This window comes from Cebus imitator, unplaced genomic scaffold (genome assembly GCF_001604975.1).
Source record: "Cebus imitator isolate Cc_AM_T3 unplaced genomic scaffold, Cebus_imitator-1.0 Scaffold113, whole genome shotgun sequence".
In the NCBI taxonomy this organism is placed as follows: domain Eukaryota; kingdom Metazoa; phylum Chordata; class Mammalia; order Primates; family Cebidae; genus Cebus; species Cebus imitator.
In genome coordinates this window covers 517,634-542,770 of record NW_016107428.1, presented here as the reverse complement: position 1 = coordinate 542,770, position 25,137 = coordinate 517,634, and the positions used below count along the sequence as shown (strand labels likewise).

Sequence of the window (25,137 nt, the reverse complement as noted above, 5' to 3'; positions counted from 1 at the left end):
AAAAAAAAAAAAAAAAAAAAAAAAAAAAAAAAAAAAAAAAAAAAAAAAAAAAAAAAAAAAAAAAAAAAAAGAAAAATTAGAAAGGAAAAACAAGATTCTGACTATGAAACACAAGAAAACTATGTATTACAATTACCTAAAAAACATGTTTTATGAACTGTCATGAAAATGATATATCCAATAAAACATTTTCAATTGTTAAGATATTCACAGACCTAAAAAGCCAGTTCTGCACCATTTATCTGTCTTCCAATTATCGCAAGAAACTCTTATTTAAATTTCCTTTTAACTCCCCCTTCAGGAAGTGCTAAGAGAAAGTTCATTATCACCTTTAACTCTGTTATCTAAACTCATCCTTCATGGAAGAAGGGGTAGCTCATCGACCTGAGAGAAGAGAACACCTTTTGAGAACGCTTTTATGGGTGAGAAAAGTTACTTTTCCAAAAAAACCTTGGAAGCAGCCTCAATCCAGTCCCTGTCTTTGGAAGCCTGTGGCATCCTCTGGTGCTAACAGGAGGATCCTAGCTTTCCTCTACTTCCTGCTTCTGCAGCAAGCACATCCGTGTCTCTGTGTTACTACAACTGAGTAGGGGGAGGCAGGCCTGCAGAGTTCATCCCCACAGCAGCCCAAAGGGATGAGCTCAGACCAGCTTTCCTCCTGGCCAATCTCCAAGTTTAGGTTCGGGGTGGAAAAAATGGAAACGCTGCACATTCAAGTCCAGCTTCCTCTTTAAAAACCTGTTCCCTTTTCATTGGATCATCAGTTCTTTATGTACATTCTCTTTATGCACATGAACTCCAGTGGGACAAGTGAGTGAGCTGTACCTCAATCTTTACAAATTAATGTAGACGCTAACACACAATAAAATAAATTACATAAACTTAGATGATTCTTGCCAATCACATTCACTTATCTGGTAACTTAGAGCTTATTCTCTACACAAGAAAGTATTCATAGGAAACATAGGCAGCCCCTTAAGCTCACAATTCAGCAGCAATCACTAGTGAATCCATAATACTTATAATTCTGAGTTATAAAATTAATGTCCAGATTCTCCTGTGATATTACATTAACAAAGGAATCTACTTTGTGTACACAATTTAACTAAAATATTTAAGCCTTTCTTTTACCGTACAATTATAAATACATCTTCTCTGGTAGATTGGGCAGACTATGACAATCATGACCAAGTATGTGGTGTCAACTTAATAAATTTCCCAAGACTACAAAGTCAATGAAGTAAGTGAGGAGAAAAAAGGAGGGCAAGGCTACATTAAACACACAGAGACACACAGAGACACACAGACACACAGACACACACACACACACACACACACACACACAGAATCTTTACATACTACTAACTTATAGAACTAGTCCCAGAGTTAGAGGAGCATTAAGAAAGTGCTTCCAAAATTCTAACGTGTATAACTCTCACCTCGGGGAGCTTGTTAACATGCAGATTCTGATTCAGTAGGTCTGGGCCTGAGATTCTGCAAAAGATTCCTAAGCTGCTGGTTGTTATACAAAGCACAAATCAGAAGGCCTCACAAGAACCTCTAGTATCATCCCTATTACAGAAACCACATCTATACCCAGGAGATTTAGATATATTTGCCTAATGTTTGTTTAACATGAGTAACGGTGGCAAAATAGGCTGGGCATACCTGTTGAAGGTGTACAGTGGATAATTATTTGACTATGTTCTTCATTTTCAACAGTGCTTGTGACATTTGCTGCATCAGCAGTACCTGAACATATAACACAAAGTATGTTTAATTAAAACCTTATACAACTCAAAAGAACCATATTTTCCTGCAATTTTCTCTGTATATAAGTTCTCCTTATAGAAGGCTCCATAACACATTAAGGATGCTGATAGCATAGTGAATGCCATTGTTTCTTTTGGGTTTGGGTTTTTCTTAGAGACAAGTTCTTGCTCTATTGCACAGTCTGAAATGCAGTGGCACAATCATAGCTCACTGCAACCTCGAACTCCTAGGCTCAGCTCAAGGGATTCTCCACCTCAGCCTCCCAAGTAGTGGGGAATATAGGCACATGCCACTAAATTCGACTAGTTTTAAAATTTAGCACAGAGACAGAGTCTCACTTTGTTCCCCAGGCTGATCTTGAACTCTTGGGCTTTAATGACTCTCCCACCTTGGCCTCCCTAAGTGCTGAGATTACAGGCATAAGCTACCACACCTGGCCAGAGAATGTCATTTTTCTCACAGATTTCCTATTATTCCTTCACAAAGTGATTATAATAACAGAAACTTTAATCAATGCCTTAAAGGAGTGTTCTATTTTCTAAAACTCATGCACTTGCCTTTCTCCTGTGCCACACTGTGGTCCTGGAGGTTTTTATCTTCTGTGTTTAAATTTGCATAAGAGTCACAACCCCAAAATGCACAGCACTGATAAGCATATGGTACTGATAAAGACCTGGAAAAAAGTTGTAAAATCTACATTGAATAGCAACTTCACAGATATGGTTTTGTTTTATAAAAGTATTTTAAACTTGAAAACCCCAGCCTACGAATCAGAAAGATCTGTCATGTGCTTTAGGCTGGTCATTCATCCTCTCTGGGCCTCAGTTTCCTTACCTGTGACAACAGCTGTGGTATCAGATGACACCAAGGCTTTCTCCCTTTCTGTAAGATCTCTCTTAACAGTCAGATATAAATCAAACTATGCTTAAAATTTAACAGCAGTACTGTAATTTAAAGTAATATCTATGACTCCTTTTATAAATGTATTCACTATGCTCAATTTATCATATGAAACTGATAGTATCACTTAAAATTAATGCCCCAGGTAGGTCATTTGTGACTTTATACCATTAAATAAATTTACTTTGTTTAAATAAATGCAATGAAAATATTTATTCTCTTCTTCAACAATAGTATTCTCTCTCTTTTGTCAGAGACAGGGTCTTGCTCTGTCACTCACGCTACAGTGTAATGGTGCAATCACAGCTCACTGTAGCCTAGAACTCCCAGGCTCAAGTGATCCATTTCAGCCTCCCAAGTAGCTGGGACTACAGGCACGTGCCACCACATCCAGCTAATTTTTGTATTTTTTGTAGGTTGTCTGGGCTGAATTCCTGGTGTCAAGTGATCCGCCCACCTTGGCCTTCCCCAAAGTGCTGGGATTACAGGCGTGCACCACTGTGCTTGGCCTCATAACAATATTCTCAAGCACTCTCTCTACTGTATTTTATGCAGTCCCTCATACCTCTAAAATCTTCATGAAGTATTATAGCATTGTATCAGTTTTCTGCAGGTTCACATTTACATGGTTTCTACTATCTTATTGCTAATGAAAAGTCCACTGTATTAAAAAAAAACATTCTGATGAATAGCTGTATTATCTCTTTGAGGACATCAAGGGCTCCAGTTCACGGTCTTAAAACCTATGGAATAATGTTTATGTTCTATTTTTTACCAAATTTACAATGATGGAGGTAGAAAATACCCTTAAATTATAGCCTATCAGAAAATCTGAGAACCACAGCAAAAAACCAGGACACTCTATAATTTTGGAGCCTACCATAACTTCAAAAAAAAAAAAGAAAAATAAGCAAAAACACACCTGAGGTTAACAAAGTCTTTTGCTGCTAAAGCTTCTTTCAGCTTGAAGTTCCCCACAAGTTTCAGTTGATTTAGCCCATTCAGGCCTTCCGTAGGAAAGGAAGTTAATTCATTGAAACTTACATCTCTAAAATATGAATGAGACTTTAAGTTAATGACCAAGATGTAAATAACATAAAAACATCTGTACATGTATTCACAGCATAAATATTAGATCCCTAATATGAAGTTCAAGTAGGGATGCCAAAATGATAGGTCTAGCATGTATCTTGCCATTTGAGAAGATTTTACTATAAATACAGCTTAGCATTTATACAAGGGAACAACTAAACAGAAAAATACTTTGATTTGACAATGTTAAAACAGATGTTCCTATAGCACTAGTTTACTACCTTCATGACATTACTGCATAATCATCTACTTACAGATTAGTTATTGGCCCAAGTGTGGCAAAAGCTCTACTGTGAATTTCGTGGATCAGGTTTCTACTCAGATCTCTGCAATTATAAATGTAACATGTTAATCTTTCAAATAAATACTCAAAATGCCACTTACTTAGACTATACTTTAAAATTAGAGGTAGTAACACAATATTGCTGATAAGATAACAAAGCTCTTCAATCTCACCCAGCAACATTTTTTCCTGTTTATGTTGAATGCCTCTCCTTCACAACAGTCTATTTCTTGGAATATGTTCCATATAGCAGTAATTCTAGCTGGCATCTGTTTCAAAACAGTTGTGAATTTTCCCACTTTATCTTTCTGATATCAATTCAAAAATATAAATGATATAACCTTTGGTACTGCTAACTCAGTGAGGAAAAGCCCAGTTTCTGAAAAAGCTGAAAATAAAAACAGACTTTACATTATTTGCCTTCTCAAAGGTTAGTTATAAGGTCCCAAGAGAAGACAAACAGTCAATATGCAAACAAGAGCATTCCAGGAGGGCTGGAGATACCCTTCTTTTCCTAAGCAGGAAATTGCATCAACAGTAGGGCCAGCTGTGTATTTAGGAACATACCCTGAGAAATTCTGATATTATACAATTAATAAAATGGAAATAATCTACAAACACAATTACACAGAACCTTAAAGGAAATATAAAGATTGAAGAAATTTACTCTGAGACACATCTCTTAGATAACAAAGAAACTCAATACACTTGGTTCCAAATCATGAAAAGACCAGCTTCTTATTGTCACTTATCAGTATTCTAAAAGTGATGGCAACTAGGAGCCAGTCTTCTTCCCTATGACTGCGTAGGTTCACAGAAAGTTAGTCTACAACCTAAGATGATTTAGCAATCCAACTACCAATTAAATATTTTCTAATAGAGTGCACATTGTATCTCTTAAAAGGGATATTCAATATATGTAATTTTACTTCACTGTCAATTTTTTAAACTTTTTCTGTAACAGAAAAATGTTGTTCTGGGCAAGGTAGCTCACACCTATAATCTAAACACTTTGGGAGGCCAAGGTGGATCACTTGAGCCCAGGAGTTTGAGACAAGCCTGGGCAACATAGGGAGACCTCATCTCTACAAAAAAAAAAAAAAAAAATTAGCTGAGCATTGTGGTGTGCACCTGTAGTCCCCCGACTACTCAGGAGGCTGAGGTGGGAGGATAGCTTGAGCTCAGGAGTTGAAGGCTGCAGTGAGCTGTCATTGCACCACTGCATTCCAGCTTGAGTGACAGAGTGAGAGACCGTGTCTCAAAAAATAGAAAAAAACGTTCACTAATTTAGTGTACTGTGTTTTCTGTGCAAAAGTTCTAGGAATAGTGACTGACAAGGTTTCTCTCAGTCAGCTCTATATTCCCAAGTGCTTTTGAGAGTTCCTAGAACAAATATGTAGTCAAATTCAAATGATTTTTTAAATAAGTACTTCTGTGGTTTATGAGCTTTATTTGTCATGATAGATACTCCAGCGCACAGGTCAGCAAACTTCTTCTGTAGAGGGCCAGATAGCAAATACTTTCGCCTTTGTGGGTCATATGCTCTCTGCTGTAAGTACTCAATTCTGCTATAGTGGGGTAAGAGCAACTTTAGACAGCACTTCAACAAAAGACCTAGCAGTGTTCAATTAAACTTAATTGATAAACCAGGAATCGAGCTGGATTTTGCCCGTGGGCTATGGTCTGCTTACCCTTGCCCTAATGAATTGGCATACCTCACTATTATAACTTGAAAACATACAAGCTACATCACTTCAGTTATACACATTAGACATTTTTCTATTTGCCAATGAAAATAGCTAAACAATTAGCTAAAATAAAAAATATTGAAAGTAGATTATAAAGTTGCAAGTCTAAAAATCTTGCAAAGTCTAAAATAATATTTTAGGTAAAGTCTAAAAATAATGTTTAACTGAACACAAATTATATCTTTTTTTGTTTTGTTTTTTTGAGACAGAGTTTCACTCTTGTTGTCCTACTGGAGTGCAATGGCACAATCTCTGCTCACTGCAACCTCCGCCTCCTGGGTTCAAGTGATTCTCCTGCCTCGGCTTCCCAAGTAGCTGGGATTACAGGCATGCACCTCCATGCCTGGCTAATTTTTTGTATTTAGTAGAGACAGGGTTTCACCATGCTGGTCAGGCTAAAATTTAAAATTATGTCTTTAAGTATATCTAGTAACACAGTAACAGAAATCATAACTATATATTAATTTAGTTTGGAAAAAATTTATTGCCTTTAATAATCATAGACAAACTTACAAAATCCTTAGAGATAACAGGCCTTGAAAGGTGCCTTCCTTTATTTGGTAGATCTGATTACGCTGTAAAGAACTAAAGAAAAAAAGAAAAAGAAGAAAGAAGATGAAGACCAAGACAGGCGAAGAAGGAGGAGGAGGACAGAGGAAAAATAAAGAGAAAGAGATACAGAGAAGGAAAAAAGTTACTTTCTATTTTGAAAAATAGCATTATAACATTTCTTATTTGAATTTTTCTAAGTTTTAATAACTATTAACTATTCTTATGTAACAGTAATCTTGTTGAAAGAGAACTGCCCTTTTCTCACTTATGAAATGAGTTAGATTAATTGGTATTACATCCCATATTATACTGGGAATTAACTGATATGCTATCTAAATTGCCTATCAACCCCACTCAGGCAATAAGAGATGGAAGATGATGCAGGGAGAAAAGAAACCAAAACAACACAACCATTACAAATACCACAGGAATAAAGTTACAGGACTAAACAGATTTAAAATGGGAGAATTAATGCCTCCCTCTCCCCGTCTCCCAGCCAGTTTCCACCAGAGCTGTCCAGCATAGGACATGATGGCTACTGGCATTCATGTCTGATTTCCCTCAATAGCTGGACAAGTTTTTCTTTTCCATTTCTTTTAAATATATACCAACTTCACCTGTATGGTGTTTCATGGGATGCCTGATACATAATACATGCTGGTTGCATGAACACATCTAGTTCAATTTGATATTTTATTCATGGGAACATCTGATTATCAGAATTTCTAATTTCTTACTATTAAATCCATCTATTAAAAATAGAAAATGCTCAACAAACTAACAATATACCACAGCAAAAAGAGTAAGTCAAAGACCAACTCACATTTCTTCCAGAGCATGGCAACCATTAAAACTTGGAAGGTCTCTTATATTGTTGTAAGACAAGTCCCTTAAAACAATGGAAATTAACAAATTAATGCTATGTTATCAGAATACTATATTAGAAGAGTGGTACTCAGAAGCATTGACAGCAGAGCTAAGATCTGTAATAAAGAGATATGCCTGAATAAGAAAAGCAATTATTTTTTTCCTAAGACTTGTAAGCTTCTCGAATACCTCAGTGATACAATAAGCCTAAGATTTATAAAGTTCAAGTATATATTGTTGAACAGACACTATAAAATATGTAAAAATACATTTATATAAAGTATATATGTAAAGTAAAAACATAAATATGTAAACTTAAATATAGAAAATTTGTTTTAATGGTAAAACTAGTTTTTTTTTAAATTTGTATTTTTTCAATACTGTTTATGCCATAAACAACTTATTATATTCTTTTACTGAAAAGCTCTAAGAGAAATGGTATGCTTATCAACATTTTAAAAAACATTTATATTACATCAAACACCAGAACTAGTTAACTCTCAGTCCCACTGCAGTTTTTTCTCAAGTTGTCATTGTGTTTAAGTCTGATACGCCACTATATCATTAAATTATAGTCATGATCCAAGTAACAGTTTTGGTCAATGACAGACACCATATACAATGATATGGTCCCATAAGAGTATAACACTGTTAATCTGCTCCAACTTTTTTACATTAGATAAACAAATACTTACCATTGTGTTACAATTGCCTATAGTATTCAGTACACTATCATGTTGTACAGGTTTGTAGGCTAGGAGCAACAGATAATATCATATAGCCTAGAAGAAACCACCAAAGCGCCCCCTGACATTTCTTAGAATGTATTCCCATTGTTAAGTGGATGTATGACTTTACTTGCTTAATCAATCAGTCATTTATTTTGTTACTATCTCCCTCCACTGAATACTTATTAACAACTTAATAACTTAATTGTTTATTCTGGTGACATTTTTACATCCTTTATTTACTTTTAGTTTCTAGGTCAGCCTAAAGTTTTTAGAAAGCTACATGCTTTAGTTCATCACCGATTGAATAAAGATTTAGGCTCTGTTTAGGTTGCTGATGAAAGAGAGGAGAATATAAGGAGATAGACCCCTGAAGAAACTAGAATAAAGACAAAGACTCAGATGAGAAAAAATTAAGAAAGAACCTGGCTTGGTTTTACTTTGTTCAGAATAAAGTCACAAGTATATGATATATTCCTAACCCTAAAACCTAATTCAAATGCACATTACCCACCCTGGAGACAACTCAAACATCTGCTCCTTAACAGGAAGGGAGCAACTAAGAAGTAATTATACCTCAAAACCACCTTATGAAAGTAGATCCTTAAAAATAAAACTGGACCTATATAAATATATAAACAAAAGGTATGAGGAAAAGGGAAGAAGAATCCAACTTACAAAGTCCTAAGCATCTTTTGTTCTTGACACAAATTATTAGGTATGCTGTTTATCTTTGTACCTGTTAAAGTCCTGCAGAAAAACATTATTCATGTAAGAAATAATTCAACTCAAGACAGTAAGCAAAATGTATTCCCATATGGAAAAATGATAGAAAAATAAGTGCTCATATATTTACATATGGACTAGATTCTATACATCCCATGGCCTAATTATTCCTTAAAGTTAGGCAGCAGGAAAGTGAACTGATCCCCAATTCTGATATCATCTTCACAGTCAAAAACACATGTGACATGAGATGTTGATATTGTCCAGATGGGCTTGATTTCCCACATGGACCAAGAGGAAAACACTAATCCACAGTCACACAGTCTGGTCACAGTTAATTGCAAGTTGTCACTTTCTTATACCCAAGACATTTGAAACCAACTTGCATCCTGTCCCGGAACCTTGTTTCTGTCTTTTCTTTCAGTTAACTGGCTCAGCATTCGGAAATGTTCTCTTATTCCCCTCCCTTTCTATGCTCCCTTCTATTGTCTATCACCAGTTCCTGTTATTTCTTCCTCTGTTTTGTTTCTAGCATCTAATTCTTTCAGAGAAAGAGTGAAATGAGGCAGAGAGGGGTGGATGAATCTCAAACAGACCATGCTATTTGTCCTGGTACAAATCCAGTGATGGAGTAAAGACCTGGAGCTCTCATAATTAAATGTGTTCACCCGGTCAGGTGGACTATTCCCACGGCTGCCTCACTGTTCTTACCCTCCTTCCCTTCCCATCTCTAGTCTCTATCTCCTTACCCTCCTCACATTACCTGCTCAAACATTCTCAACACCACCAGCTGCCTTAAGAGCCAAGTTTAAACTCCTTACCTCAGTGCTTTCCAAGTTCTTTTTTTTAAAAAAAATCTTGTCACATGTGACCATTGTAACAGTTAAATGGCGTGCTGCAGTAAGACTCCTGTGGCTAGAGGCTCTAGCTGCCTCAGGCCCTACCTGGCTGTCTGGAGGGCTGAGGTCAAGATCTTAAGTGCACCTATAAACCCATGCACAGACCACTCACTGGGAAACTGCCATAACCAAATGTCCAATGTCCAATGTTCAAAGCTTGTCATTTTAAAATCTAATCCCAAACAATTCTCCGATTTCTCCATGCCACCCCCATCCTATTATAAACATGCAATTCTAGCTATATTTGCTCATCTATATGCCATCTCTGAGAATACATTTGGTATTTCCAGTTTTACTAATCCTGCCTTAAATAAAAGACCCAGCTCTGGAAAACCTGACAGTATTCAAACATTCCATCTCCTCCGGGAAGCCTTCTGTGATAATCTATATCGATTGCTCCCACTTCTAAATTCTGAAAACACTGCTTCTAATTTGGCACTTCGTTATTGCCTTGTATTTTCTGTAAACTTTTCAGATCTTATCTACATAATCGGCTCTACTCTGCCTAAGCTTACTGACCCCAAACTCAACATATTCTTCTCCATGCATGATATGTGCAAAGGGAAACTGGAGGAATCAGCATAAACCCATCATTGTCCCTAAAAGACCCTGGCACCCTGCTGACTGTCCAGCAGTGTTATCTTTATACAACCCCTCTTCAAAAGGCCACACTTACAGACTTTCCAGGTGGACAGTTCCAGTAAGATTGGGGAACTGCTGCACCATGCTTGCACCACGAATGACTCTTTAAGAAATTGAGAAAGACAAAGTAATTTTTAATTTTTTTCATATTCCATCTTTTAAACAGTTTAAAATTACAGTGCAAGTAAAACTAAAAATAAAACTAGTTTCATCTCTTGAATGTTCTTGAATGTACCTTAAAGTGTGATAATTTGACTGTTGACAAAAATAAGAACCATTAAAACCTATGCCCAAGGAGGAAAAAAATTTTAAAGATTTTGTTTTTTGGAGTTCCAGTAATAAATTCTTGTTTTCCATTAAAACAACTGTATAAATATTCAGGTTTATTTTTAAATTCATATACTTACAGGGAATGAAGATCAGATAAGTTGTGAAATGCAGAGTTCCCCACAAAAGATAGAGGATTATCATACAAATGTCTGTGAAAATACCCAAAAAAGCAAAATTTTCACATATTCACAAGCACTCTAATATTAAATCTATGTTCACAATATACACATATTAAAAGCCTGAATTTTCTTTATTTATCCAGATGTTTGGCAAGCTACAGACATAGCTTCACATAATTATACATTAAAAGAAACTTTCAGAAATACTTACATAGTTCTTAAGAGTGGATTACCATCAAATGCTCCATCAGGGATAACAGAAATAGAATTACTATGAAATCCTCTAGAAAGATAGGAGAAAAGTATTTTGAAATGCATTATCCTCTTCTGAAATAAAACTCAAGTAACTACTGCTATTTAGCATTCTATAAATTATAATGATAATGACTACATGAAAATTTTTAAACATAGGAAATCTAAAATTTTATCTTATCTTTTTCAGTATCATACCTAATTCTTTTTTAACTCACTGCTTAGCCTGGTATGTATCAGATCCCTCATATGCATTTATCTGTTGCTTCATCATAAAAAAAAGCTTTAGACCATGATAAACAGGTGTTCTAACCTCAAAATCTCTCTCACTGTAGCCTGTATTTAGTCTCTTGGCAATGCCTCTTAGAATGTTCACCATCAACTAGCTCACAGCACACAGTCCCTATTGTGCTGTATATAGTCACTATCTCTACCCATCCAACATGTTCCCTCAGGCTGGGCACAGTGGCTCACACCTATAATCCCAGCACTTTGAAGGGATCACTTGGGCCCAGGAGTTTGAGACCAGCCTGGGCAACATGATGAAACCCTATCTCTAGAAAAAAATTAAAAATCAGCTGAGTGTGGTGGCACAGGCTTACAGTCCCAGCTACCCAGGAAGCTAAAGTGGGAGGGATGACCTAAGCCTGGGAGGTCAAGGTTGCAGTGAGTTGTGATCACACCACTGCATCATGGCAATCCAGCCTGGGCAACGCAGTGAGACCCTGTCCCAAAACAGACAAACAAAAACAAAAATGCCCCCTCATTCCTTTGTTTAAATATTTTTATTCTTTCAAGTCTAGTCAAACTCCTTTCCTTTGGTGATGCTTTCTGCAGTGACTCCAAGCTTCAACTAGGTATTCTTCTGGAATGATTTATTTATCCTATCCATTCAGCATTGATTTCTACCTAGAAACAGCTACCTGTCTTAACATGGTCAGCTTCCCCAGTGTGACTAAGACTACAAGCTCCTTAAAGGCAGAAACTGTACATCAGGACTTTTTGTTTTACTAGCATTTAACCCCTTGCAGCAATCTATACTCAAAATCATCTGTGCCATCGAACACAACCTAATTTGTATGATTATTTGTGTGTTTGTGTGCATGTATTATGATTATATGTAATGGAACAAGATGTTCTAAAATCTCATTGTTGGAACATTGAATGGTGAGTTTCAGGGATATGAAGGCATAAAGAGAATGAAGCAATACTCACAGCTCTTTTAAGCTAGGAAGGGCTTTAATAGCCTGAGGAAATTCCCCCAAGTTATTATAATTCAAGTCCCTAGAAAAAAATGGGTGAAAATATATCAAAATATTGAATAGTGGTTACAATTCATAAGGGATTTTGTTACAGATATATAGATATATATATTTAATTACATCCTCTGTATGGTAATCTTCCCTTATCAACCATATTGTCATTTAAAAGCCATGTAGGAGTTTAACTGAAATTACACCTTTTCTTACAATACTGAATAGAGAAAAATCATTTTTCTTCTGTGATGTTTTTAGGTCAACAAACTTACAAATTCAAAGAATTTTCAGAATCATGTATTTCTGATGCATTAAATACATAAATCATCTGAATAGTATTTCTCTGGAAATTCATCCTAGAATATAATTCATTGAATAGCCATTTGTAAATGACATAGCGTGAAACTGAGGTTTCCATTTGGAGTTCACAGTGGCTTCCTGAAATTCTGGTATAAGAGCAGCTGACCTCAGTTCCACAACAGCATGATGACCTGAGATAAGAATAATCAGAAGGACCAGGGTAGATTCACACAATTGTTGTCCTTCATGCAGGTTACGAATTACTGAGAATTTTATATTAGTTAGGAGAAAGCTAAGTCATAGTGATCTGTACTAAAAGCGTCTTAGTTTTGGGAGTGTTTAGAGTTTAATTTCTTTTAACATAAAGAGTACATTGGCATATGATTAGCATGATTGATTTCAGAATGAAAGTAAAATAAAATTATAAGCTCAGCTCCTTTGAGACATATTTTGTTTTCCTTTTCCTTTTTTTTTTAACATGGAAAATAAAATGGCAAATAAAAATTTAACTCTGAAGAGGTTTAATTTTAACATAAATGAAATAGTGTACATGGCCCAGGATTAGGAAACCGATTCCTTTATAACACTAAAACTTACACACTTAGCAAAGGAGATCTGAGTTTGGAACTATCTTCTACAAGATCTTCTACTTTCAAATATCCATTGATGTTTCCTATCCTCTAATTTAGATAGGAAAGCGAATTAATAGAGTCCTAAAAGATTTTAAGTCTTCTCCTTAACTGACAGTTAACCAGAGAATTCAGTCAAATAAAATACTACAAACCCTGAGCATTCCAATTAGGCTTTACTCACCCATGTAACTGGGACCTTCTCTGAATCATTTACTCATCACAACAGCAAAAATTATGTATCTTTGAATAAAGGCAATAAAGGCAACTAATATAGGCTAAAGCAACAAAAATAAAGACCCTTCTCTCAAATATACACAGCTGCACAATGATTTTACTTATATCGTGGTGCAATGTACAGTTGAAACAGCCAGAGGTCCCAAACACTTTAGCTAGTGGAAACAACAAAAGTATCATAGCAAAATATAAAATCTTCATTTGTTACATGTGAAATCAGATATAGTATTCAAACCCAGTGTTAACAATTAGTAAGGCAACTGAGGTCATGGAAAAAACAAAACTATCCAGAATTCATTTTAGAAGTTTATAAGTCCCAAAACTGTCATGCCTTTAACAAAACCAACATTTCTGAAAAGGTATAAATCTTTGTAGATTGAGCCATTTTGAATGTGTATTGTTTGGGGGAAAATATGCAATTCACACTTTCCAATTTTTAGTGATAATCTTAGATTAGTATTCATAATTGGGTCCTTTGCTAGCAAGAATTTAGTCAGTTATCAAAGTGAATTAATAAGGAGCTGAATTCAAGGCCAATACTTTTTTATTTTTCTGCAGTGAAGTACAAAATTGCACTTTAAATATTACAATGCAGTTGCTCAAAATATGAATATACTTACAATGTCTCCAGGTTATCTAGTCCATCAAAACAATGTTGACTCAGGCTTTTAATTTTATTGTTATGAAGATGCCTACGAGAAAAAAAAGCGTAACATGACATTTCCATCTCCCATTTGCAACTATTATCATTGTTTAATATGTCTAAATTGGTGTGTGAATGAATGATATAGCTAAACATATCAACAGTTGACCATAGAAAACAAATGGTATTGGGTAATTATCTCTTGCTACGTACACTGCAAAGACTCAGTGAACATAGACTACCCCATGGAAAGAGAAAGTATCTGTAATGGAAGTAAGGTACAGACGTGGAAGGCTATTTAATATTTATTCATATCAAAACGAAGTTTTGATTGGCTCTTAATTATATGAAGCAAAATTTGATGAGCTCTCCTACTGAGGACATGAGGGTAATGGTGTGGAGGAAGTGTGTAGTTTACACCAGTGAGATCTGTAACAGATTTTAAAAGCAGTGCTACTTTGTTATGTCTTGGAAGATTAAAAACACAGTATATCACATACTCTCTGAACAAGTGGAAAACATGAAATAACCCTGGGACTAACTTCTATGGACATCTCAAGGTGACTTCCCTTCTTTTAACATTGAATACACAGCTGGGACACAAGCAAAAGTTGTAGGAATATGTGCTGAATGACCCAATTACTTCTCATGATCACAACTGGCCATTTATCTGAGGGATTCAACAATTATTATCAGCTATTAATTTTTTTAATTCTCCTATTCTGTTTAGTCTTGTACAAAAGCAGCTCCCTCAAGCATTAACTATTCAGGAGCATAATCAGTGAGGTACTTTGATAATAATCTGTCAGAAGAACCCTGTTTTTGTATCCCAATTCATACAAATATATGGAATTAAAAGGAATAAATACTTACAGAACTACCAGGCTTGAAAGGTTGGTAAATGCAAAGTCAGGTATGCTTGAGATCTTGTTGAGAGCCAGGGTCAGCGCCTGTAGGGTGGGCAGATTGCTGAGGGGGTGCACAGGCACCTCCGTCAAGCTGTTGTCATCCAGCCACAGATGCCGTAACTGAACAAGCCCTTCAAAACTGTCCTCGGGGACTGAGGTAATATGGTTGGCATCTAAACGCCTGACAGAAACAGAAACAACCATGTTCAGTAACAAATTCTAGTGAAATGAGTCAGTCCAAGTCTCACAACTCTCAAAGCTTTCAAAACAAAAAGGACTTATAAAAATGACCATCTTTAATTTCACTGGAAGTCCTCATAAAATCTAATAACATTTTCATGACCAGTATATGAAAGTCAGTTCTTTCTCTTCCTTCATAAGAATGGCATGTATCCAAATCTATATTCTTCAACTATCTTTGGCTAAGAAGTAACTTTATAGCAGAAAGATATATTTTTTTAAAAAACTCACAAAGTTCATATTGAAATTATGTTTCAGAGCATAATTATCAGACATATGTGGGAAAAAAAAAAGAAACTAAACTGACCAAATAAGCTACTTTACTTCCAATGTTACATTATAACTAATATTAGACATTAAATTTCCTCGTTACTGATTCTGTACCAAAGGAAAATATTAGAAACTACTTAGAATTTGTTTATAACAACAAAGAATTTCAATAGATTTCAATCACCCTTATTACCTCTAGGCAAGTTAAAAATATAAGTGTCATGTACAGGCAAAGCAACTTTTTCCTATTCTCTTAGCAGTTAAGTGCTTTTGAAAAATTTGTGTGCCAAAATTAACAATTATTAAGAAAAGGTCAAATTGTCTGTTGGAAAAATTAAGCAGCTCCTTGAATCAATGTTACTGTGGCTTTAAAGCTTCTTCAATTTTTCCAAAAATTTTGGAATTAAGAACACCTTACTAATAGGATTACTCATACTTAAAGTTAAGTCCCCATATGAAAATCAGGAAACTAAGTCCTACGTATTATTGTTGGCATAACCAGATGTAATTGTTGGAATAATTGCTTTTCAACAATCTGGTATTAATATGATGAGGGACACTATGTGCCAGGCAAATCATAGCTTTCTCCTCACAAATCCCTTGTTGATATATTTTCATCATTTATATTCATGCCTCACAGCCTTGGACCTCTTTGTGAAAATTACAGAACACAAAAAAAACTGATTAAAAATTCAAAATGACAGCATCTTTTTAAAGAAACAGTTTGACAACTTTCAAGTTCAGGAAATTCTGAGTTTTAGAGTGGTTTTTGTGCCTCCTGTTTCCTTACACTGTTCCAACTTCAGTTCCTGCCATAACTGTCCCTTTCCACCACAGTCAGGTTCTGGGCCCCTGGTCCCAATTAACTGCTCCCAGCCCCAGATGCATTTTCCTTCCTAGTGACACATCAGCAGGGGTTAAAGACCATTGGTCCTGGTGAATATCAGATGGAAGCTTTCTTTCTAATAGAGTCAAGATAACTGAAAGAACACTTAAAAAGGGAGAGCTTAGGACATTGAGCAGCTGCCTTAAGAATCTACCTAGAAACACACATTTTTAGACTTGTTCATTTTTGAGGCTTTCTAGAACTTACCCTGAGACAGGCAACTTTTACATAACAGACTGGCAAAGTCCTGGCTACAGAGCTATTTAGAGTATTTGCTTTAATGAGCAGACAGGAATGTGTTTAAACACATGCGTGCACACGCGCACACACACATACACACACACACACATACCCCTCATGGAACTTTTCCATTCTTAGGAAGGAAGAGACTTAAAACTATAATCATACAATTAAGCATATTATATAAATAAATAATGTAACTAAATTATACTTGTAGATAACTTAATTACCTGCAATTCATTCAACACATTTAAATTTAGCATCTTGTTAGGCAGAAAGGATAAACTAGTGAAAGGCAAGAGGCCTGTCCTTAGGAGACTGATATTCCAGTGGAGGAGGTGACATGCAAGTTGCAAAATGATAATGGAGTAGTTTAAAAGTACGTCTGGAGTAGATAAACAAGGCACTGAAATTAAAGACTGATGGACTCTGAGGAGGAGGGTAGCTACCCAAAATGCATTTGGTCAAGAAAAGTATTTTTAAGAAGGTGACATTTTTTTTTTCTGTCCTGCATTGCAGAGGTCAGATCCTTTTTTTTTAGGTTTTGGGGTACATGTGAAGAACATGCAAGATTGTTGCATAGGTACACACATGGCAGTGTGATTTGCTGCCTTCCTCCCCATCACCTATATCTGGCATTTCTCCCCATGCTCTCTGTCCCTAACTCCCCACCCCCCGCTGTCCCTCCCCTATTTTCCCTTGACAGACCCCAGTGTGTGATGCTCCCCTCCCTGTGTCCATCGATGATAGACTGGACAGGGAAAATGCGGCACATATACACCATGGAATACTATGCAGCCATAAAAAACAATGAGTTTGTGTCCTTGGTAAGGACATGGATGAACGTGGAAACCATCATTCTCAGAAGGTGACATTTAAAGTGAGACCTAAAGAATAAACAAGAATGGGTCGAAACAGGAGCTGGGCAAGGAGTGTTTTAGGCAAAGAAAAGAGCCAGGGCAGAGACCCAGTAGTAGAAACCAACTTGGTATGATCCAACAACTCCCAGAAAACAAGAGTGATTAAAACACAGGAGGAGGGGAGTAGAGGGCCCAAGGAGACATAGCTGGGGATGTGAACAGGGTCCACATTCCATGAGTCTCTATAGGCCAGGTAAGGGGTTTGGGTTGCATTTTTGTTACAAATTGAAGTTCCTTAGTGTTACTGCAGTTGAAAAGTTTAAATTATTTATCATATTGATGACAATGTATATTCAGATTCAATAAAATAGTGTGCAATGCACCTCCAAATATCTACAATACCTCCATTGATAGAGAAAATACTATACGTAATAAGGAAAGTTGTCAGTACCTTTTTAATATAAATTCAGTACCTTATACAACCTTTGAACTCCTTTGAATTCTGTGTCATCAAGGAAAAAGAATGGCCTTAACTTATTGCTAGAAAATTAGGTGAGTTTTGAGCTAAGACAGTAATGAAACTCTTGTATATACAAAACGGCATTAAGTACAACAATAAAATAGCATAATACAACAATAAATGCATGGACACAATTTTCTCTGTACTAAAAATTTCCAAAAATTTTAAAGTCACACCTAAGTAGGGATTAAAGAACTATGGAAAAATGAAACTCTTAAATAAGAGGTTTAATGAGAAAAACGATTTGTGGTGACTGAAATGGTTAATCCTTATCCCTCAATTCACATGCGGGTGTGGTGAGGCACCCATAAAAGTGAAGAGTCTGTACTTATACTGAGATCAGTGCTTCAGAGCACTGTTTCAGTGTGGCTTTGTAGCAATGACCTATGCTATTCGTACTCCTCCTAACTAACAGATGAAGAAAATACTATAATTCTTTAAGTAAATGCTAAAAAGCATCGAATATCTCACAAAGTGGAAAGAGTATGAGGGTTTATTCAAGGTATTTTACTATTTAAACTCCATGCGGTAAGAGATAAACTACTGCTTTATTTAGGCACAGTTTTATTGTTAAACAGTGAATGGCATATTTATCCACTCAATTTCTTTGTTATTTTTGTCTGGAAAACATGCTTCTATTCCCTATTCTCAAAAGCCTATTTTACAATTGACTGAGATTCATGTGTTTTTAAATTTCTTGTCTAAACAAACTACAGTAACAAAATAATATTAAATGCAGATATTTAACTGTTGAAAGTCTTTGTTATCAATAAACACCTGTATAATCAAAAGACCTCCTTTCTCTCTGTTCTAACTTACCAATAATGTAAATGTTGTAAACATATTTTAAAACTGAGAAAAACCTAGGAAATTTAATCTTTGAGATCTTTTAATATTCAATAAAAATGTAATCTGATGTTAAAAAATTTATAGTGGAGATAATTATGACATGTCACTTTAATAGCCTGCTAAGGTAATGCTTTAGTCTTTTTAGCTTTATGGGAGGCAATTATGCAACCTTTTTATTAGTATCAACAATTGGCTTTCTGATTTTATAAGTCATTATCAAACATACCCTTGCATCAAACCACTTGTGGTCAATTTCAATCCCTAATGAACTTTGCTTCTTTTAAGCACTATTCAAAACCACAATGGAATCTTTCATGTAATTCAGATCTGAAGAACAGATTTTCAAAATGACTCAAGTGCTGATAAGACTGTTTTACACCATGACAAAACTTCAATTGTATCTAACTTCACCACTGCACCCACTCTGCTAACAAACGCATGAACATTTCCTTCTTAAATTAAGCAGGCCTGACACATAGCAGCACCTTGTGTTTCTGCTATATATGAAAACATCCCAATGCCTTTTAAAAAAGTTTGTTTTACCTCCACTCTATATACTCATCCCAATTTTGGAGATAATGTAAGCAATTTGCTCCATGAATGATAAATAAGCACAGTATGCTTTTTTAAAACATGAGAGCGAAATCTACGATTTCTGTGAAAAACACCACTATAAATCATCGACATTACCAATAAATGTCTTGTGTACTTTAATGTACTTACTGTACATTAAAGTACATTTAAATTAAATGTACAAATTAAAATATTTGTATGTTTTCTGGGTAATTTTTCTGTTCTAAAGTTGCAAATGAGATTTTAGTCTTCTCTTTCTTAGCCTGTAAACTAGACAAAATAATTGAGTATTTTGATTATTAAATCTTGCAAAATGACAATTCAATATGAGGGTCTCGAAGTAAAATAAATTCTTAAGAAGCAAAAGAAAATAAGAATTATTTAAAATGCCTGTGAATTCAGGTCCAAGAGAGGTCAGATGACTCCCCCTGTGTACATCCATCTGAGGTGAGAGAGTGTATGAAGTCAGCCAAGTAACATTTCTATAAGGGAACTCATTCCCATTCCCATTGATGTAGAGTGTGTGTCTCTCTCTCTCTGTGTGTGTGTGTGTGTGTGTGTGTGTGTGTGTGTGTGTGTGTAGAGACGGGTTTTCACTATATTGGCCAAGCTAGTCTCTAACTCCTGACCATGTGATCTGCCCACCTTGGCCTTCCAAAGTGCTGGGATTACAGGCGTGAGCCACCATGCCCAGCTCCCACTGATTCATTTTTAAAGTCTTCTCAGAACCTTCCCAATTAGCTGTGGTGAAAAATCCTTATATTCCTAACTTACCATTTTAGTGAAGGGAGCTATTTAATACAGACCACCTTCAATTAAACTTCCTTTTAAACCAGGAACTAAATGGCCAACACCCTGGATACTCCTTGTTTATGTGTTAGATACAGTTTAAAGTTTAATTTTACAGCATATTTTTTTATTAGTAGTATATATTTTTAGTTTCACATTCATTGCTCATTAACTACTAGAATATCTAATCTAAAATCAAATGGTAATCCATGATTTATAATTTGCAGGGATGTCTCTTTGGTGCAGTTAAAAATGGCTTTATGTTAGCAAATTGATGGGACAAGCAGCTCAGTCATTTTCATCCTGTTTTCTAACTTGTGTGCCTTTCCTACTATTTGTAGTTATTTCAAAGTATAATACAAAATCTAAGAGACAAATTAGTATACAAATATGTGATGTCACTAAAATGCAGTTTTATACTAGCACACATAGAGGGATTAACTGTTAACATTTTTTATTCAGAGTGCTTCTAGGGAGATCATTTAAAATTAGACTTCTGAATTCTACCTTTAAAAAGAAAACAGCATTACTTCTAGAATACAGCCTAGGGATCTGCATTTTAGCAATCTTTCCCTAGTGAGTCTGTTGCAAAGCGTGGTCAGACTACTACACTTAGAGAAACTACGCCCCAGAGTTCCATTGTATTTGTTATTTAGGACATGATGTGAGCAATGCAAATTTGTATTCATTATTCTAGTAGAAGCTAATGAAGTTCCTTGTTTTGAAGAATACTTTTTCATTTTTTCCGGGAAGTTCCCGTCACCAAATTGAGGAATTATAATCAATTTGTTCTGATTATCATTACCATGTGAAACAGAAACCTCTTTGTGGCTGATTCTTGACAGTCAAGTCACAAGACACTAAAACTTCTGTACACACATAACTGGTTCCAAAGTGCTGATCACCAGCTATGCACATGTTCATGGAAGTACACCCAGCAGTGAATACCCAGTAGCTTTCTCTGAGCCTTTAAGACAAGAGAAAAGGTAAACAGAACCACCTCCTTCTCCTTCACCAAAGGACATTTTGATAATACTGCCTAGCTATCTCTCTTTTTATCTGAGATGAAAGGATAAATCTCCTCTTTCCTTAGGATTCCGGTTCTTTACACCTTTAACAGCCAGAGTAGTCTCCTCTTAAGTCAAGAATGCAGGAAACCAAGAAGTTACTTACAAAGATTGCAAAGCACTCAGCCCTCGAATGGCTTCACTGGGTACTGTTTTCAACTGATTGTTCTGGAGCGTTCTGAAAGAAATTTTTGATTAGTGAATAACAAGTAATTGTTACCATTTTTTCTTAGAAAAATTAAAAGTCTTTTTTTGTTTTCTAAAAAATATTTCCAAAGGGAAAACAGGGAGGTAGAGGTAGAAAGCATCTAAGACAAGAGAATTGCAAAACTTCAAGAAGCACTTGCTGTAAAGCCAGAAGGGAAATCTATACTGCTATCCCAAGCCATGCCAGAACACAGACTTGCTGAGTAATCCACATTTCCAAGGGTGGTTTTGTTCCTGGTAATTAAGGCACTCTAGTTAATGTACATCACCCTGAGTACCATTAGTTAATGTTAATTAGAAGCTATAACAAGTTAACTGGGAGGTATAATAAGCAAATCCGCTGGAATTCCTAATGCCTTTCAAATTGGAATAAAGAAGAGCCCAGCAACATGGGCATCAGGTAAAGCCAATTTTGCCAAGCGGATGGAAGATCCCAAGCTCTTAAGAAACAGCAGCAATGTCCTCAATGCATGTGGGGCCAGAAGAGAAACAGAGCTTTGATCATCTACTAGTTAGGGCCTGCCGAATAGAGGCATAGATCCATACTGAAAATGAAATCCTTTTGGTTTTTTGCCTAAAGCCATTCCTGTCACATTAATAAAATGACTGCCTGACATGAATCATAACCACAGAATGGAAGAGGTAAAGGTCCCACCTAGCTCACTGAACCAGAGAGGTCTAATGACCTGCTGAAGGTCATCCAGCACGGTAGTGGCAGAAGTGGGGGCAGTCAGTTCACCTGTTTCCTAAACTGCCACACTCCAGGCTCCTGACCACTGCCAGGAATTTATTTCCTCATCCTTCACTGGCAATATAAATTGTAGGCATGTGAATGCCGTTTAGCTCTAAATTTATTTTAACATTTGGAGCACTTGTAAGCCTTTTTCCTTTCTAGGGTCAGGTAATTCAAAATTCTTATTGCTATAAAATAAGTAGAAACAAAACCCTACCAGTAAAACTTAAGTATGGGTTTGATTCAATGCATTAGCCACCCAAAAAGCCTAACTAACATTCAACTATAGTATACTGGAGGTCAGAATGCCTATTATTTAGGTTTTACCTTTTGTTATCCAGATGCAGGGTTGCCTAAATCAACCTCTAGCCTCCCACACTACCCACTGGCCACTCCTTAAATCTTTTAATCCTGAACTAAAAAAAACTGTGCTTCACCTAGTTCCAAGCATGTTGACTATGCAGAAAGAAAATATACAGCCAGCTGTGAAACTCTAAAATTGCATTACTTACAGAACTTTGAGCTCTTTCAACCCAGACAAGGCCTTTGGGTGGATAAAAGAAAGGTCGTTGCCAGCCAATTGTCTAGAAAAAAAAAAAAAAGTATTAAGAAAAAAAATAGTCACTCAGACTTAAAATTCAGAACTTACAAAAACCTACTCTGTGATTAAAGCTCTATGTTAAATATTTCAAGTCTATCTGACATTAAACGTGGACTTAAACCCTTGCTAAAACGATCCTGAGAGTCTTCCAATGAGATAAATGTCTCTAGAATTTTTTCTAAGTCCCAATACAATAATTTAAGCAGGCACATTTTTATTCTGGTGAGGTCAAGCAAGCCAAAACACATTAAACCAAATTAAGTTTGCTATTCATGGTCACTCTGCAGCTTGCAGTGTTTTCTAAGGGCCTCATAAATACAAGACTACTGGTCAGCAGGCAAGAGTGTTTATACAGATTAGAGCAAACCAGTCTGTCAAGGAAGAATGCTTTTGGGAGGCAAGTCAGCCTGTTATCTCTGCATAACTAAGGGCAGCATATCCCATGCAAAAGAGAGGCAAAAAGTGTGAGTCATTGCAAGCATAACTTTCTAAACAATGGCCTATACCTTTTTTTTCTGAAATAAACAGGTTTTCCTAAAGAAATTTTGACATGACAAATTCAAAGTGGTGATAAAAGTAGAATAAGGAAAGGATAAAAATTCTTCAGATCCTTTTGTAAGAAATCTGGGTATCCAATTCATACTAAGCCCTACTTTTCCTCCCATTTCACTGGGCATAGTAAAACAGAAGAAAAAGTTGAACAGAGGACATCAGGGAGAATAATCAGGAAGCAGGGCAGTGATTCACATAAGTTAACTTGTAGACAGGTGAAGTGAAGGAATGTTTTCAAATGTGTACTCAAAAATGACGGTTGTGTGTTCATATGATTGAAGACAGAACTCTTCTGGGTTCTGGTTCTGTCAGGGATACTCTCCTAAACAGCTAGATTCAACTATGTATACATATTTTAATGTTCTCTTCCACACATTTTGGGATCACACAGTCACCAAGTCCTTCTTTAAAATTCCTCTGTTAAAATTTATAATTAAATATTTTAATTTTAAAAATTTATAAAACTTAACATTTAAAATCCCTCCTTTAAAAGGAACGTAATTCCACTATTCTTCCTATTCCCTCCCTAAAAACCCTGCACCCCTGAGCCTTATTCAACAATTCATTCATTCACTACAAAGTTTAATTCATTCATTTAAAAATATGAGTACTTACTAAGTGCCAGACACACAATATCTTTAGGTTCCCCCCCTTCTAATCTGTTCCACTTATATATCCTGATTTTAGGGATACATGAAAGATACTTTACCAGCCTTAAAATTTGAAGTCACTGTTGCCTGAAGCTCTACTTTTAGATGCCTTGTTTTCTCTTGAAATGGTGCTCCAGTTATTAATAAAATGCAAATTGCCCTGGGAAGTGTAATCCTTACCTAGCATTAACATAGAGGTGATTGCACTGAAGATGGGGGGGCGGGAAGGAGATAGGAAAGCAAACAGCCAAAAGACCAAGAAACCAAAGGGGTAAGTATGAAGAATTATTTCTTCAATGGCAAGAATAACAATGCTGGATTCTCAGGCAATACCACAAGTTTAGCACCATTCATGCTCCTAAACTAAATCATTCCTAAAAAAGTCCTCCCACCATGCAATTCGTTTCTCACAAGGCATCCAAGCACCTAAATTCTACACTGCATTGCCTTTCAAGGTTTCCCATAATCCCGGCTCACAACGGCTTGCTTTGTCCAGTCAGCCTTGTGCCCCTTCAGCTCCCAGGGCTTGCCAGAAGTAAGACAAGGGACTGAAGAAGATGGTTTTAAGTCCTCTTCAGTTGCTTCCATTTTAAAATATTTCTCTTTGGCAAATCCTCTTGGTTCTAGACTAGCCAGATTTACCATCACATCATTCATTCATTCATTCATTCATTCAATCATTCATTTCATGGAGTCTCGCTCTGTTGCCCAGGCTGGAGTGCAGTGGTGCAATCTAGGATCACTGCAGTCTCCAACTCCTGGATTCAAGTGATTCTCCTACCTCAGCCTTTCAAGTAGCTGGGATGATAGGCGCCCACCACCACGCCCAGCTAATTTTTGTATTTTTAGTAGAGATAGGGTTTCACCATGTTGGCCAGGCTGGTTTCAAACTCCTGACCTCAAATGATCCGCCCGCCTTGGCCTCTCAAATCACTGCATCTTTTAAATGCTTCACCTAGCAACCTCATCTGTACCCCCTTAAACACCCAACTGCAGTGCTGCTTCTCTTGAAAGCTTCAGTTCCTATAAACGTGCCCTATGCATGAACACTTAGAGCTCATAATTAAACTTGGTCACAAGCTACCGTGTACTGGTTGTTTCTTGTATTAGTCCTGCAGGCCAAGTACAAATACCTTCGAGAACAGGGCGTGGATCTCAAACTTCTGTTACCACCCACCAGCATGCCAATTCATTAGCCAGAAACTGCTTTCTCAGA

The 25,137-nt window shown here is 36.2% G+C and overlaps 1 protein-coding gene across 2 annotated transcripts in view; it reads right to left on the bottom strand.

Annotated features, from left to right (window-relative positions):
- Nucleotides 1-25,137, bottom strand: part of LGR4 (leucine rich repeat containing G protein-coupled receptor 4) — a 106,153-nt gene that overhangs the window by 4,408 nt on the left and 76,608 nt on the right. Inside the window, exons 3-17 of one of the 2 annotated variants that reach the window (XM_017538725.2) lie at nt 22,631-22,702; nt 21,285-21,356; nt 14,850-15,065; nt 13,954-14,025; nt 12,127-12,195; nt 10,871-10,942; nt 10,618-10,689; nt 10,245-10,313; nt 8,622-8,693; nt 7,172-7,237; nt 6,310-6,381; nt 4,020-4,091; nt 3,596-3,721; nt 2,331-2,446; nt 1,669-1,752 (exon numbers count right to left, since the gene is read on the bottom strand). In XM_017538725.2, coding sequence (XP_017394214.1) covers nt 1,669-1,752; nt 2,331-2,446; nt 3,596-3,721; nt 4,020-4,091; nt 6,310-6,381; nt 7,172-7,237; nt 8,622-8,693; nt 10,245-10,313; nt 10,618-10,689; nt 10,871-10,942; nt 12,127-12,195; nt 13,954-14,025; nt 14,850-15,065; nt 21,285-21,356; nt 22,631-22,702 — 1,322 coding nt within the window. The remainder of the gene's footprint in view (nt 1-1,668; nt 1,753-2,330; nt 2,447-3,595; nt 3,722-4,019; nt 4,092-6,309; nt 6,382-7,171; nt 7,238-8,621; nt 8,694-10,244; nt 10,314-10,617; nt 10,690-10,870; nt 10,943-12,126; nt 12,196-13,953; nt 14,026-14,849; nt 15,066-21,284; nt 21,357-22,630; nt 22,703-25,137) is intronic. The other variant, XM_017538727.2, reaches the window with a different exon arrangement.